The sequence below is a fragment of the Macrobrachium nipponense genome, chromosome 25, assembly GCF_015104395.2.
Source record: "Macrobrachium nipponense isolate FS-2020 chromosome 25, ASM1510439v2, whole genome shotgun sequence".
Lineage (NCBI taxonomy): Eukaryota > Metazoa > Arthropoda > Malacostraca > Decapoda > Palaemonidae > Macrobrachium > Macrobrachium nipponense.
Window position 1 is genome coordinate 7,676,751 of NC_087214.1, and position 15,637 is coordinate 7,692,387.

The 15,637-nt window shown below is 37.0% G+C and overlaps 1 protein-coding gene across 1 annotated transcript in view; it reads left to right on the top strand.

Moving 5' to 3' along the window:
* LOC135198977 (uncharacterized) overlaps window positions 1–15,637 on the top strand; it is a 45,909-nt gene that overhangs the window by 4,057 nt on the left and 26,215 nt on the right. The window contains exon 2 of the mRNA XM_064226896.1: window positions 10,528–12,658. Within this exon, the coding sequence (XP_064082966.1) occupies window positions 10,528–12,658 (2,131 nt within the window). The remainder of the gene's footprint in view (window positions 1–10,527; window positions 12,659–15,637) is intronic.

Below are 15,637 nucleotides of genomic sequence, written 5' to 3' on the forward strand. Positions count from 1 at the left end.
CTGTGGGGCGGTATTTATTATTATTATTATTATTATTGGTAGGTTGGCACTCGCCAGTACCAAGAGGTAAACCACAAAGAATTAGGAAGAATATTTATACGTATCTGTATGATATGATGGAGGATCTGCTTCCGTTTATTTATTTATTTATTTATTTGAAACAAAAAGATATATACGTACAAAAGCTGTTATCTCATACCGCTAAATAAATTGCTGATAAGCCAATGGTTGCAGTGTTCTGTTAGTCATTAGAAGAAGTTGATAATGGATAAATGTAAATTCCTTTCCAGTGAACAATTGTCAGGTTGAAAAGTTTTTAATTTTTATGCAGTCCACTGACAGGGCAACTCATTATCAGACGATAGACAAGAAGGGACCGACTTTCGTTGTGTTCTGTTTTATTAAGAGGGAGGCGAGTTTCAGTGGACTGAATGAACACACCCCCCCCCCACCCCGCCATTCAACAGTCTTTTAAAATAAACGGCTTTTTTTTTTTTTAATGTCTTTCAGGTTCATACTGAGAGAAATTCTCTTGCACCTTCCTTGTTTCACATTTTATCTTAATCATACTGACAAGAAAATTTTGTGGAGAAAAATCCTTTCTCGAACTTGTTGCTCAATTGATATTAGTGAAGTTATAGTTGTGATATTGAAGTGAGTTACTTTTTATTATAACGTTATAGTTACCGGGGGCAGATTGCTGACAAATTTGAGGCATATTTATATATAATATGTATGTGTGTGTGTATCTGTATATATGTATATATATACATATGTATGTATGTATGTGTATATATGTGTTTGATAGGGATGTCATTTTATTTTCAATTTTTTAAATAGGATTCTTGTTTCATCTTTGAGGTGATGCAGCCCCCTGCTTGGAGACCCACCTTCCATTTATTCAAGACCTACAGAAAGGGGCAGGAGTGACTGCATATGAACTACGAAGGCGAAGTTGCCCAAGCAATATAAGTATCCTTTTTATCATTTCTTTACTGGTTTTCCAATCATTTTTCTGAAATTGTTTCTGCTCTTGTTTGCAACTCTATTAATCACCGTCCTTTCTTTTTGTTTATTGTTTTGAACTTGATGTGTTATTTTTGGTCTCTTTCTCAAAATATTTTGTACATACATTTAAATAGTCATATAATTATTGGTTATGGAGTCGTTCAGTAGTCAAGCAGTTCACTTAAGTAAATGTCCTTTAGCAATTTTTTGACAGTGGATTCATTTACATATTTAGAGGTCTTTTATTAATTTGCTCTAAGATCGATAGGTAGGAATTCAGGGTCTTCTCATTTCCAGTCTTTTTGTAGGTATGATTAATAGAAGAACTATTGCACATCGTGATTTAGACTGTGTTAGATATTGAAATTTAATTCATGGCAAATCATGCCTATTTCAAATCTGGTCCCTCATCAGGGTCATACCTGATGAAATATGCCGAAACCTATAAAATGCAAGTCTTTTTACATTGGAATATAGTTTGAGACGTTAAACAAAAACTGTTTTCCATGGATCAGAAATGGTCATACTAAGTATTCTTGGAGTCTCTCTGAGATTTTCGTAATCTTTGGAACTCTTTTGGTACGCGAAGAGTATGAGCATTCAAAAATGGGCCGACATCCTGTCATGAAAAATGTGGAAAAAATTATATGTAACTTGAGAAAGAAATGGCTGAAACTTGAATGGTTTGTAGATTAGTGTGTTCTAAGGGTTTGTAAAACAGTACTGTGTATATTTTTAGTCAATAGAGGAAGAGAAGAAAGTGAAATCATATTTTGTGTTAGATATTTAGATATAAGTGTTATAGAGTTTGAGACATTAAATAATACTGTTTTCCATGGATCAGAAATGGTCATACTAAGTAAAATTTAAGTCATATAGAGTTTGAGACATTACTGTTTTCCATGGATCAGAAAATAATACTGTTTTTACCATGGATCAGAAATGGTCATACTAAATATTATTGGAGGCATTGAGATTTTCATAATCTTTAGAACTTTTGGTATTGAGAGTACGAGTATTGTCACCTTGTCATTTAATTAGATTTTATTAATATTATTAGTTAAATATTGAATGTTAAAAATATTTTGTTTCAGCGCGGTAGGGGCATCTGAGGCCTCCGTAGGCTCCCGTCGACTCATACGACGATCCGAAGTCTCCCGCACAACTATGCTGCCGAAGCCTTGGGAGGCTTCGAATAAGGCATGGACATGGACCTGGCGGGTTAGAGCAAATACTACAGGAATTTTCTGGTCGGGATTTTTGACAAATCCCGGTATCTCCTGTAAAAGTAGTTTGAGGTAAATATTGCTTGGAAAAGTACAAATTACTAAGAATTTGGTATAATAGTCTGTTAGCCTTGTAGGGTGTGTCTGTCACTTCTCTTCAGCCCCCTCCCCCTCCCCTCCCCTCCCCTACACCCTTGTTCTTTGGACCTTCACCTTGCCTCATTACCATTTTTTTTCTTTTTATTTTCCCCAAATATAATGGGGTTTTCATATAGGTAAATTTTTTATTCGGTTCAGCAGCTGTACTTTTCTACATTAACGTAATGTTAAGTTGCTTTGTTCCGTGATTCCAAATTCACTACATTAACGTAATGTTAAGTTGTTCTTTTCCGTGATTTCCTCCTCTCGTTGCAAACTACCTAACTATGGTGTTAACGATTGTTTTTTTTTTTTTTTTTTTTTTTTAGAGTTGTGGTTGAACTGTAGTACGGTGAGAGTTCGGGCCTGACGATGGATGCTCTTGGATCACGTGACATTTCTTCAGTGTGTGTGTGTGAGACTTTCCTCAGGGCCCCCCCCCCCCCCCCCCCCCACCCCCCCCCCCCCCCCCCCCCACCAACCCTGGGTGGCCGAGTAAAAATTTTTTGCCTTGTCCTCGGTTAAGTATAATGGGTTTTCATATTGTTAATTAAGCTCAGAAACAGGAATTCCGGGACCTTCCCGTTGAGTCAGGTGAGGAGAATGATTTAACAGTCCCAAAGTTTAAGATAATGAACATTATTCTTTACAGGTTGAGTAGGCCTAGAGAGGCTGGTAACAGTATACTGGAAATTCTAAAACAAATATTTACATGAAAATCTAAAACTATTATTATTTTAGGGAGAAAATGGGTATTAAGCATGTGACTTGATCTCCTTATCCTGAAAGTCAGGGTGCTCTGAAGAGAGGTGGGAGGAAACCTTTGCAACTTTGCCATACCAATATGTTTAAGGAATATAAGGAAATGGGCAGAGTTATTGCTGTGGGAATAGTTGGAAAGGATTAATAATAACCTGTATTCTTTTCCAGAGGAAGAATTTAAATGAGGATAAATATGGTATTGATGATGGTAACTGGCCATCAGGTATTAAGACTTATTTGGAAAATTTTTGATGGTTCAGTTCCTCATGAGAGTTATGAGAAACGTAGGTCTGAAGAAGTTAGTGTTCGAATATGAAAAATTGTTTATGGATGTACCAGGTTGAACATCTGTCTTAGAGCATAACGTAGATGTTAGTAATGCCACGCCACTGAAACAATGTGCATGGAATTTTTTTTAAGAATTAGCGAGGTCAATAACCTTTATTCTTTTTTCAGAGAAAGAACTCGAATGAGGGTAAATATGGTATTGATAGTAACTGGCCATCAGGTAATAAGACTGGAAAATTTTGATGGTTCAGTTTCTCATTTGAGTTATGAGAAACGTAAGTATCTGAAGAAGTTGGTGTTCAAATATAAAGAATTGTTATTGCCACGCCAATGAAACATTATCCATATAGATTAAATCCTTTTAAGAGTGGTTGTAGCAAAGGAGGTGAAATTTACGGTAAAACACAATTTGATCAAGAACGCGTTGGTGTATGATTTAGAAGGGTGTGGTTAATATTGATGACTTTATTTATAGTGATGATTGGGACACTCGTTTAAAGCGTATCAAGGCCTTATTTTGAGGTATTGAAGGAAAGGGAATTAGCAAAAGCGAAGGTCGAGTAGGGATTCTTGCAGAGGGTTGTATGGATATAAAGGTATTATCTAAATCGTTCTAGTTACGTTCTAGAATTATAAACTTATGAATGGTCGTTGAAGGTAATAGATGGTACTTATTTGAATTTTGTGGCAATGTTAGTTTTAATGAAGGAGGGGGATGAGCTATAATGCGGTTTAGAATAAGCGTTGGCAGGTAGAGATTGTATTATAACATTTTGCGGTACAATTAATGTAGTGTTTGTATTGTAACGTTAATGGTACCAGTGGGTGTAGTATATAGGGATGTTGATATTTGGTGGTTGTTGGGACATGATACATAGTTAGGTGATTAAATTCGTGATTAGGGTGACTGATTTAAGACTTTACTTTGTTGAATGATAGCTACTAATCTGGGCATTCTGTTTTCAGGTGTGTATTTTGAAATTTCGCACAGGAAACTTGGGTTTTCTCCGTGTTGTCCAATGTTATGTGTATTCGGTAGGACACTTATATAGCACAGGCCTATTGTTCGCCGAATGTTTTTATAATAAGCAATGTGAAACAAGATGTGACAGTGTAAAGTGTGTGTAAAAATAATTATGTACTGATATATGGAATCCAGATTAGAGCAGTGTAACTCTTCAATATGCACTTACGTGAGAGCCTTTGAGCTTCTTGAGTTGAAAATTTATTTGGTGTTGGTTATATTGAGGTTTTCTGTGTTGTAGATTTCCCATTGTATACTAATGATTTTTTTTTTTATTTCAGTGCCTTTCTTGTAATCTGCATCGTTGTTCCTTCCCTCCCCCACCCCCTTTTTTTATGTTTTATAAGTATTATTCTTTCTTGATTAGACAAGTTTTTCTTTTGCAGATTTGTATGGAATTTTTGCGTTTTAGTCTGTTGAATTCTATTGTTTTTGGGTGACTGATTTTTGCCTCGTGTTCAGTAAAGTATAATTTGTGGATTTACAGAATCAGGTATCATTTCTGTTTTGAAAGCCTTGTGTTCAGTCTAGTATAATTTGTTTTCAATTTTTTTTTGTGTGTGTTTATTTATAGATTCAGGTGTCATTTCTGTGTGAGGACATCTTCAAGTAAGGGTGACATGTTTCTCAGGTATTGTCCAAATGTTGAATCACCTTTTAACTATGTACTGTTATAATACTTTTGGTAATAGAAAAAATTCACTCGACTTAAACATTGCCAACATATTAGATAAGGGCTTAGGCAAAACGTAGAATATTCTTATTGTCATTGTAGCTTGCAAAAAACCACATCGAGTAAGTTTACGCAAAGCACTTTTGTTGACATCTACCTTGAGCTGGTATTCTGCTTTAAAGTATAAACTGTCTTATAAAAAAAACTATCTGGTGTCCTTTTTCAACCCATCCCCATTTGGTATTTATATATACGTGTGTATATATAAACTATAAAATTAGTGAAAATATTTGTTACAGCACATTTCTTGAACTTCAGCTAATGTTTCTCTGCTTTGATTTCAGAATCTGGAATTTAACACCTCTGGAGACCAGCGGATAAACGGGAAGGTCGTCCCAGGCAATAAATAATCAAAGCCACTTGGCAAAGTAAGTCTGAAGTCATCTCAAGTTGAAAGGTTGATTGCTTGGTGAAATTCGAGTCACAGATTACCTGAAGGAACAGCTACAGAAACTGACTGACTGACAGTGCATTCTTTAGAAACTGAATTAGAATAGTAGTCCATCATGCAAGACCCCAAAATTCAGCAGACCTCCACCCCCCTTGTGTGTGTGTGCACGCGCGCGCCATAAATGTTGGAAATAAGTATGCCTACCTTTCATTCCTGCATGTTTCCTGGTCAGCATATTTGTAAATGTCAGCTTGTTTTCTTTGTATCATAACTTTTAATTTTCATCCTTTCCTCTTGATGTTAATAATAATGATAATGATTTCCAAGACCTCTTGATTCCTGTTTAGATATATATAACTTACATGAAGGTGTGTGTGTTTTTTTTTTTTTTTTTTTTTTTTTTTACTCTTAAAACTCCAAATAAATAGACACCATTCACGAAACTCCATATGAGATTGAGACACCATTCACGAAACTCCATATGATATTACACAAAGTATATAACAACTTCACTAAGTAATTACGCTGTATCAGGTTAGTAGGGAAATGTCCTCACCGCTGTTTACTGTACCTTTGGCCTGAATTTCCCATACTTATTGTCCCTTCTTATCAATTGACATAACTGCACTGCAGTCTTATCACATCACCCGTGTGTGTCGATTGATTTTCAGACCTTGCATAACTGTCAAATTAACGTAATTTATTGATTTTCTTTTTTATATGAGTTTCAATAAAATCGGCCTCGTTTTTCTCAGTTTTAATGATTCTTTTCTCATGCAGTTCAGCAGCTGTACTTTTCTACGTTACCTTAACGTTCAATTTCGTTATGTTCCGTGATTCCTCCTCTCGTTGCAAACTACCTAACTGGTGTTAACAATAGTTTTTGTTTTGTTTTAAATTGTTTTAGAATTGTGCGGTGAAGTTCGGGCCTGATTCTCTCTCTCTCTCTCTCTCTCTCTCTCTTGAGTGTATATAAGATGTGATGAGGAGAGCATCTTTTCTAAGATGTGAAGGTGGAATACAGAGACTGGCTTTGGCTTCATACCTCACTCACAGCCGTTACATATATATTTATTTATATATATAATTAGTGAAAATATTTGTCACAGTACATTTCTTGAACTTCGGCTAATGTTTTTCTGCTTTGATTTCAGAATCTGGTATGTAGCACCTCTAGAGATCAGCGGATAAACGGGAAGGTCGTCCCAGGCAAATAGAATAATCAGAGCCAGTTGACAAAGTAAGTTTGTGAGGACATCTCAAGTTTAAAGGTTGATTGCTTGGTGAATGTCTAGTCACAGATTACCTGAAGGAACAGCTACAGGAACTGACTGACTGACAGTGCATTCCTTAGAAACTGAATTAGAATAGTAGTCAATCATACAAAACCCCAAAATTCAGTAGACCTCCCCCCGTTTATTATTTCACTTTCTTAATGCCATAAGTGTTGGAAAAAAGTATGACTACCTTTCATTCCTGCTTGTTGCCTGGTCAGCATTTACCTAGGGACATTTCTAAATTGACGTTGTCTAACTCCACCCCCTTGAAGTTTGTTGCAGAATTTGCCAGTTGTTCAACTTGAGGTTAGAGGTTCACTATCTAACCTTTTGTCACTAGACTTTGGTCTTTCCAATATTTTGAAACCCTTTTCTTTGAAAATGTCTAATGGCTAACTGCATATTTCAAAAATGTCAGCCATTTCTCTCTGTTAGCTTGTTTTCTTATTATCATTTCCACTTGATGTTAATAATAATAAAGATTATTAATATTTATTTTTGTACACCATTCACGAAACTCCAAATAAATAGACACCATTCACTTGTTTTTCCCTTTTTTGTTACACGAAACTCCATATAAGATTGCACAAAGTATATAAAAACTTCATCTTTATCAGATTAGTTGGGAAATATCCTCTCCGCTGTTTACTGGACCTTTGGCCTGAATTTCCCACATGGTATATTCCATTTTTATCATTTTCGTAACGACTTATAGCTTTCCTGTTGGTCTTTATCTTCCTTTTAAATACATATGAATTTTCCTTTCTTATCAAACGACGTAACTGCACTGGAGTCATATCATATCACCCATCTGTGTGTGTATTGATTTTCAGACCTTGCATAACTGTCAAATTAACGTAATTTATTGATTTTCTTGTTTAGAAAAGTTTCATTAAAATTGGCCTCGTTTTTCTTAGTTTTTAAATTTTTTCCTTATGCAGTTCAGCAGCTGTACTTTTCTATGTTACCTTAACGTTCATTTGTTATGTTCCGTGATTCCTCATCTCGTTGCAAACTACCTAACTATGGTATTAACGATAGAGTTTGTTAATTGTACGGTGAAGTTCGGGCCTGATACCTCTTGGACTATGGGCTCTCTCTCTCTCTCTCTCTCTCTCTCTCTCTCTCTCTCTCTCTCTCTCTCTCTCTCTCTCTCTATTTATATTTATTTATATATATAATTAGTGAAAATATTTGTAACAGCAGATTTCTTGAACTTCGTCTAATGTTTTTCTGCTTTGATTTCAGAACCTGGTATGTAGTACCTCTGGAGACTAGCGGATAAGCTGGAAGGTAGTCCCAGGCAATAGAATAATCAGAGCCAGTTGGCAAAGTAAGTTTCTGAGGACACTTAGAAGCAAAGTAAGTTTATGAGGACATCTCAAGTTTAAAGGTTGGTTGCTTGGTGAAAGTCGAGTCACATTACCTGAAGGAACGGCTACATGAACTGACTGACAGACAGTGCATTCCTTAGAAACTGAATTAGAATAGTAGTCCATCATACAAGACCCCAAAATTCAGAAGACCCCCCTTTTTAATAATTCAATTTCTTGGTGCTAAAAATGTTGGAAAACGTATGCCTACCTTTCATTCCTGCTTGTTGCCTGATCAGCATTTACCCGGAGATATTTCTAAAATGACGTTATCTAACACCACCCCTTGAAGTTTGTTGCAGAATTTGCCAATTGTTCAACTTGAAGGTAGAAGTTCACTATCTAACCTTTTATCACTTGTGTGGTTGCTTCTTTTCAATATTTTACAACCCCTTCTCACTTGCGTGATGGCTTCTTTTCAATATTTCACAACCCCTTCTCTCACATATTGGCAGTCTCGTGTGGTATTTGAGCTCTATTTATATATATATTTATTTTGTGTGTACTTTTCTCTTGTTTCAGTTCTGACATTTTGCTATTACATGGCTAACATCATATTCGTATGTATACGATATACCATAGTATACGCTAGGCTAGGAGAAAACCTGTACTATGTAGGTCAGACGAAAAAGAGCAAAATCTTTCGCTCTTAATAAATAAAGAGTTTCTCTTTATTAAATACAATGCACAAAGTCATTTGCTTTATTGACACATACATAATACATACATACAATGAACTGTGCTATGTCCTTATGTTGACGTCCGTCGTCTATAGAATTGATGTGAAAGGTGATTTGAAAACATCGCTTTGGCCCCCATTTTGCGTTAAATCGAAATTCTTGCGTTTTAAACACACACACACACACACACAGAGTATGCGTAGAGGTTTGGGTGAAAGTTCTCTGTCGGAAATAATTCGGAAATAATTTTTAAAAATTTAAATAATTGAGGAATTTCACAGTAATTCATGAATTACCCCAAATTATTAAAAATAAAGTAGATAATGTAGGCATAAGGTTTTGGGAACGTCGTTCAATGCGAGACCATATTTTTGTGGTTTATTGGCTTTCCTTGATGATATACTGTATCTATGCTTCTCATGTATTCTCAGGGTGTTGCTGTATTCATGGTTCTCATCCTCCATTCTTTGGTTATTACTCTTATAAAAGCATCAGCTTTTCCTTCCTCCCCAGGATGTTGACGGAGTCATTGCCGAGTCGGGGTGGACCGTAGAGGGTATATACCTAGAGGTGCGATCTCGAATTTAATCTTATTTTTGTAAGTATTAATGAATGGTTAGCTGGTCTTTATGGTTTTAATAAATGTTTTGTGAATGTATGTGTAAGTAATCAATGAATGTGTAGTTTGTGTCTTGTTAATGTTTAGTGAAAGTATTCAGCGAGTGTTTAGAGTTGAGTGAAAATGTTGAGTACATAAGCAATCGGTGAATGTTTAGTGTACTAAGTGTTTAGTGAATGAATGATTAATAAGTATGAAGATATGTTCACAATTAGTGAGTATTCATAGAATGTTTGGTAATTGTCTTATGATTTTGTGTGTTTAGCGAATGTTTATTGTGTGTATTTTATGTTTGGTGAGTAATGAGTTTATGTTAAGAAATTCACAATTCCGTGAAAACAAATTGTTTAAAAAATATCCACAATTATATATAAAAATATATTTCTATGTAAAATATATAGAAATATATTTTTATATATAATTGTGGATATTTTTTAAACAATGAGTGTATGCTTATTCACTCGTTATTGAGTGTTTAGGGGTTTAATGAACATTTGGCATTTAGTGAGTATTTAGCATTCAATGAGTTATGGATTTTGTGTATAATGATTACTTTGTGAATGTTTAGTGCTTAGTGAATGCTTAGTAATTGTTTAGTGTTTAATGAAGTTTAGGATTGAGTGAGTGTTTAATAAATGTTTACTGAGTGTTTGAGGTATAGTGAGTGCTTAGTGTTTTATGAGCGTATAGTGTGTAATGAGTGCCTAGTGTATACATAGTATGTGGATGTTTAGTGAGTGAAAGTGTATTGTGAATGTTAGTGTTTAGTCACATTAGTCATTGCACATTACTGTTTAGTTAGTGCTATTATCCTTTCATGTCTGTTACACAACGCAATGAATTCTTTATGTAGAGAAAGGGTCTGAGTTCTCTTAAACGAATCTGGTAATTAGTAATTTCTGTAATTGACTGAAGTCATTATATGTTGTTGCTTGTTTGACCCTAATGAGTAACAATATGAGCAGGACAAACCAAATAAGTCAGGTAAGCAATCCATATTGCCAACAGCAACAATTCCCCTGAAAGGGAAGAAAGGTCGCATGGTACGACTTAGAGGGCTGTTGGATACTTGTGCCGAGAGAACGTTCATTAAAAGATCAGCTCTAGAGAGACTGCAATATAGGTCCAAAGGAGTTGAAAAGATAGCCTTGAGAGGTTATCTAACTAGTAAACCTGTTCATGAATACGAGATGATAAGCGTCGCCATACCGCATAAAGATAAGTTGATAATAATGGACTGCATAGTGGTGGATGAGCTGCCAGAATATGCGAAGAAATTTGACGATAAGAGAAGTTTGAAGTCTTTATGTAAAACTAAGATCAGCTTGGCTGATAAAGATTTTGATTTGCCTGTTGAGAATCAATCAACTATTGACTTGTTAATAGGGGTTGATAATGTTTACAATATTTTGCATCCAGGGTTCAAAAGGGTTAGAAACTTAATATTGCTGCCGACCATATTCGGTTATGTGGTGACAGGCACATGCAGTGCTCCCCCCACTAGGGAGACTCATGTGACAATTATGAAGCTAGCTGTACAAACTGAAGAAATTGAAGCTACTCATAATGAAAATCCCAAGACTGATCTGGACGCATTGTGGAGTTTGGACAGATTGGGAATAGATTGCAGTGAGTTGCGAGAACAAGACCAGAGGGTCTTAAAGGACTTTGAGAGCACTATAACCTATTCTGAAATTGATAAACAGTATGTTGTGGCGTTGCCGTGGAGAACCAATAGATTCAGATTGAAGACAAATTTTTGTTTAGCCATGAGCAGACTTCGACAGCAGACCATCAAGTTTCAGAAGGATGTGGATTACTTGGATCATTATCAGAAAATCTTGCAAGAGCAAGAAGATAGAGGATTCATTGAGAAGGTGATCTATAATAAATCTGATGTGGATTGTCATTACTTTTCACATCATGGAGTGCTTAAAGACAGTGCCACTACTCCAATAAGAATAGTGTTTGATTGCTCATCAAAACAAGGTAAAAATGGATTAAGTCTGAATGATTGTCTATGGACTGGACCACACGATCTACTCAGAGTCCTGCTGCAATTTAGAACTAACACCTTTGCTTGTATTGGTGATATTGAGAAGGCCTTTTTAATGGTACAGTTGCGTGAAGAAGATCGCAATTATACGCGTTTTTTGTGGTTGGAAAATCCAACAGATCCCAATAGTAAATTAATAGTATACAGATTTAGAGTAGTATTATTTGGAGCTACATGTTCACCTTTTCTTCTAAATGCAACCATCAAGCATCACTTGTCCACTGTGGTCTCGTGGTTACCCCGGTCCAATACAGTGGATGTAGTGGAAAGATTGAAGAGAGGTTTGTATGTAGATAATTTGCAATTTACGGCTAATAGTGAATCTGAGTTTAATGCCAACAAAATTTTTGCTCAGGCTCACTTATATTTGAAGGAGTGGGTTAGCAATAGCGAGTCTATACAAACTATTGCTGCTGCTTATCAAATTGAACCCAAACAAAAAAAAATTCATAAAGTATTGGGATTGAATTGGGATATAATTAAAGACGTCTTAACTATAAATCCAACTCGTATTAATAGATCGAGTCAAACAAAGCGAGAGATTCTCAGTACTGTTGCCCAAATATACGATCCATTGGGATTGCTTCTCCCTGTTACTATGAAAGCAAGGATATTTTTGCAGAAATTGTGGAAGCAACATCTGGATTGGGACGAACAACTCGCCAACCCACTACAAGAGGAATGGAGTGAATTACGCAAGGACTTAGAGAAGTGTATTGAAATATCTTTTCCTAGGAGTGCTAGCCTGGGAACTGGTGATACCTTGCACATATTCTGCGATGCTAGCGAAACTTCATATGGTTGTGTGGCCTATAGAGCAAATGGTGAAAGCTCTAATATAATTATGGCAAAGGGTAGAGTGGCGCCCATCAAGGAATTGACTATTCCGAAATTGGAACTAATGGCATTGTTGCTAGGAGCAAGAATGGCCAAATTTATTATTGACTCCTTTGATGAGAAGGAGTTTAAACAATTATATGTTTGGTCAGACAGTAAAGTCGCCCTTAGCTGGATTGTGTCCAGTAATGTTCTGCCTGTGTTTGTGAGAAACAGAGTAATTGAGATTAACTCTTTGATTCCGGGGTCAGTCCTGTCTTACGTACCCTCATCTGAAAATCCCAGTGATTGGTTGACACAGGGAAAGAGGACTAAGGTGTTAGCAAAAAACTCCTTTTGGTGGGAGGGACCCCCTTGGTTAAAAAATCACGCACTGCCAATTGATAGGTCATGGGTGGGGGTGGGGTGTACACATATGCAGGGTGAACAGGACATTGTGGTCAATGTTGTAGGGGACATAGATGCAACACGCCTGCTGGATGGGAAAGATTCAGCAGAGCTGACAAGGTCTTTAAGACCATAGCTTGGATAATGCGATTTATAAAGAATTGCAAACTATCAACCAATGACAGAAAAACTGGTGGTTTGACTCTGGAAGAGTTGCAGGAAGGAAAGGTCAAAACAATTGTTCTCGTGCAGAGAGAGTACTTTCCAGAAGAATATAAAGCCCTAAAGAGGGAGGAAACAAACCCAAAATTGACATTAATTCGCCAGTTGAATTTGTTTTTGGATAATAATGTAATGAGATGTAGAGGCAGGTTGGAACACGCGACACTGCCTGAAGAAGTCAAATTTCCTACTTTACTGCCAAAGGGTTGTGTTCTGAGTAAGTTGATCATAAGACATGGGGGTGAACGCTACTGTAGCTAGTGTAAGACAGGAGTTCTGGATTCCACAGCTGCGACAACTAGTCAAGAGCGTGTTACATCATTGTGTGATCTGTAAAAAAGTTCAAGGAAAACCATATGGAACTAATATAGTACCCCCATTGCCGGAATTCCGGGTACAACGGAAACAACCTTTCAGCGTTACGGGGGTGGATTACACCTGTACTTTATGGATAAAAGAAGGGAAGCAAAATCCGGAGAAGGTTTATGTCATACTATTCACATGCCCGATCACTAGGGGTATACATCTGGAAGTAGTCAGAAATCAGTCCGCTGACTCATTCCTCATGGCCTTCCGGAAGTTTAGCAGCCGTAAAGGCTTTCCTTCACTAATGTTGAGTGACAACGCCACTACTTTCGTAGCAGCATCTGAATATCTGAAAACGATGGCAGATAGCCCCCTTTTTCAAAACCATCTGGAGAACATCGAGTGTAATTGGAAATTTATACCAGCAAGGAGCACCTTGGTTTGGTGCAATCTGGGAGAGATTGATCGGATTATTGAAGAACTGTATGAAGAAGGTAGTCGGTCGAGCTCTTCTCAGTTATGATGAATTATCCTGCATTTTGGTGGAATTGGAATCTATCATAAATGACAGGCCACTAAGCTACACATCGGGGGACCTTGATCGGAAGGAGATTTTAACACCTAATCATCTGATCTTGGGTAGAAAATTAAGATCCTTTCCCAAGGAAACAATTAATTGGGAGGAGGTATCTGAAGATCCATTGTATAGTAATTTCTGTAATTGACTGAAGTCATTATATGTTGTTGCTTGTTTGACCCTAATGAGTAACAATAGATACATTGGTTTCTGCTCCTTTGGTGGAAGTAGGGGCATTCTTCCCAGGGTATCACAAGGTGACAAAATTGGCTGTGGTGGAAAAGCTCCCCATCCCCAGTATTGACGGCATATTGGGAAACTATTTTAGGGACCCGAGGTTATGAATTATTCCCAATAGTGTCCGTATCTGCAAGTCCCGTAGCAATTATTACTCAGCTGACAGAATGAGGATAATTTAAACTTGAGTAGCTTAGAGGTATAGGTGGGTCTCTAAATAGTTTAGAGGTAGAGACCCGGGTCTGTAGGTGGTGGTAGTGGTAGTAGTAGTTTTAGTTATGTAAACCAGATAATTAATCCTGATTGTGACTATATAAGCTTTATTGAAGCTCTGAAAGCTGAATTGAATTATGAATTGGAAGGTACGGATAATTTGACAAAACCAAGGTTCTGTGAATAGAGGTTTGTTACAGAGTTAGTCGCCCTATTGATTGTGGTACCTACAAAATATCAGAATGCTGATGTCCTTAGGTTAGCACACGAGGAATTAAAAAAAACCTGGAGATCCTTTTGCAGAGATGGTGTTATGGTTGGGCCATTGCCTAGAACTAAATCTGGATTTACTCATCTTTGTTCATAAGCGAATAAACCTTCGGTCTTGAAATTTGTCATTTTAACTATTGGACAGAGTCAAGTTTCAAGAACTTTTTCTATAAAGAAATTCACATCTAAGGTGGTATTTGAGAAATAAATTGTTTTCTTGTTTCCTTGTATGAATTGCCTCGTAAAATTCAAACAGATTGCGACACGAATTTCAAGAGCAAGGTATTTAGGAGTAAATGTGCTGAACTGGCCATTCCAGCACGTTATCAGTGTATCTTACCACCCAGAGAATCTGGCCTAGTGGAAAGGTCCCACCAAACCATTGAATTTGAGTTGATTTGTTTACACAAAGAACGTGGTCCTCTTGAAATTTTCCTTTAATTGAATCATTAGAAAGAATTGCATGTGGGTGAGTTCGTTAAGGACCTGAGGAGGAGATTATCAGCTGCCTGGAAATTTGCCCAGGATCATTTAGAATTGTCTCAGGCCTCAATGAAGGAAAATAATCATTAGAAAAGTAAGGCACAGTCGTTTGAGCTTGGTTAGGTAGTGAGTACAGACGCTGACAATTTTCTGGAACCTAGGTATTATAAAGGGGCTTGGAAGGTACCCCCGGAAATTGTCTGTTTTTAACTACGAAGTGGAAGCTCCTGGGACCAAACGGAAGTGCCGTAGCGCCTCAGCGGCGTTGTTGGTATGGTATTAGCATTCCACCTCGGTGGTCGCGGGTTTGATTCTCGGCCATCCCGTTGAGGAGTGAGAGATGTGTATTTCTGGTGAAAGAAGTTCACTCTCGACGTGGTTCGGAAGTCACGTTAAGCCGTTGGTCCCGTTGCTGAATAACCACTGGTTCCATGCAACGTAAAAGCACCATACAAACAAATCATTAAGATTTGTCATCTGAAAACTGGTCCTCGTCTCACCAGCCATTGGGGAATCTTTTACAAAGACGC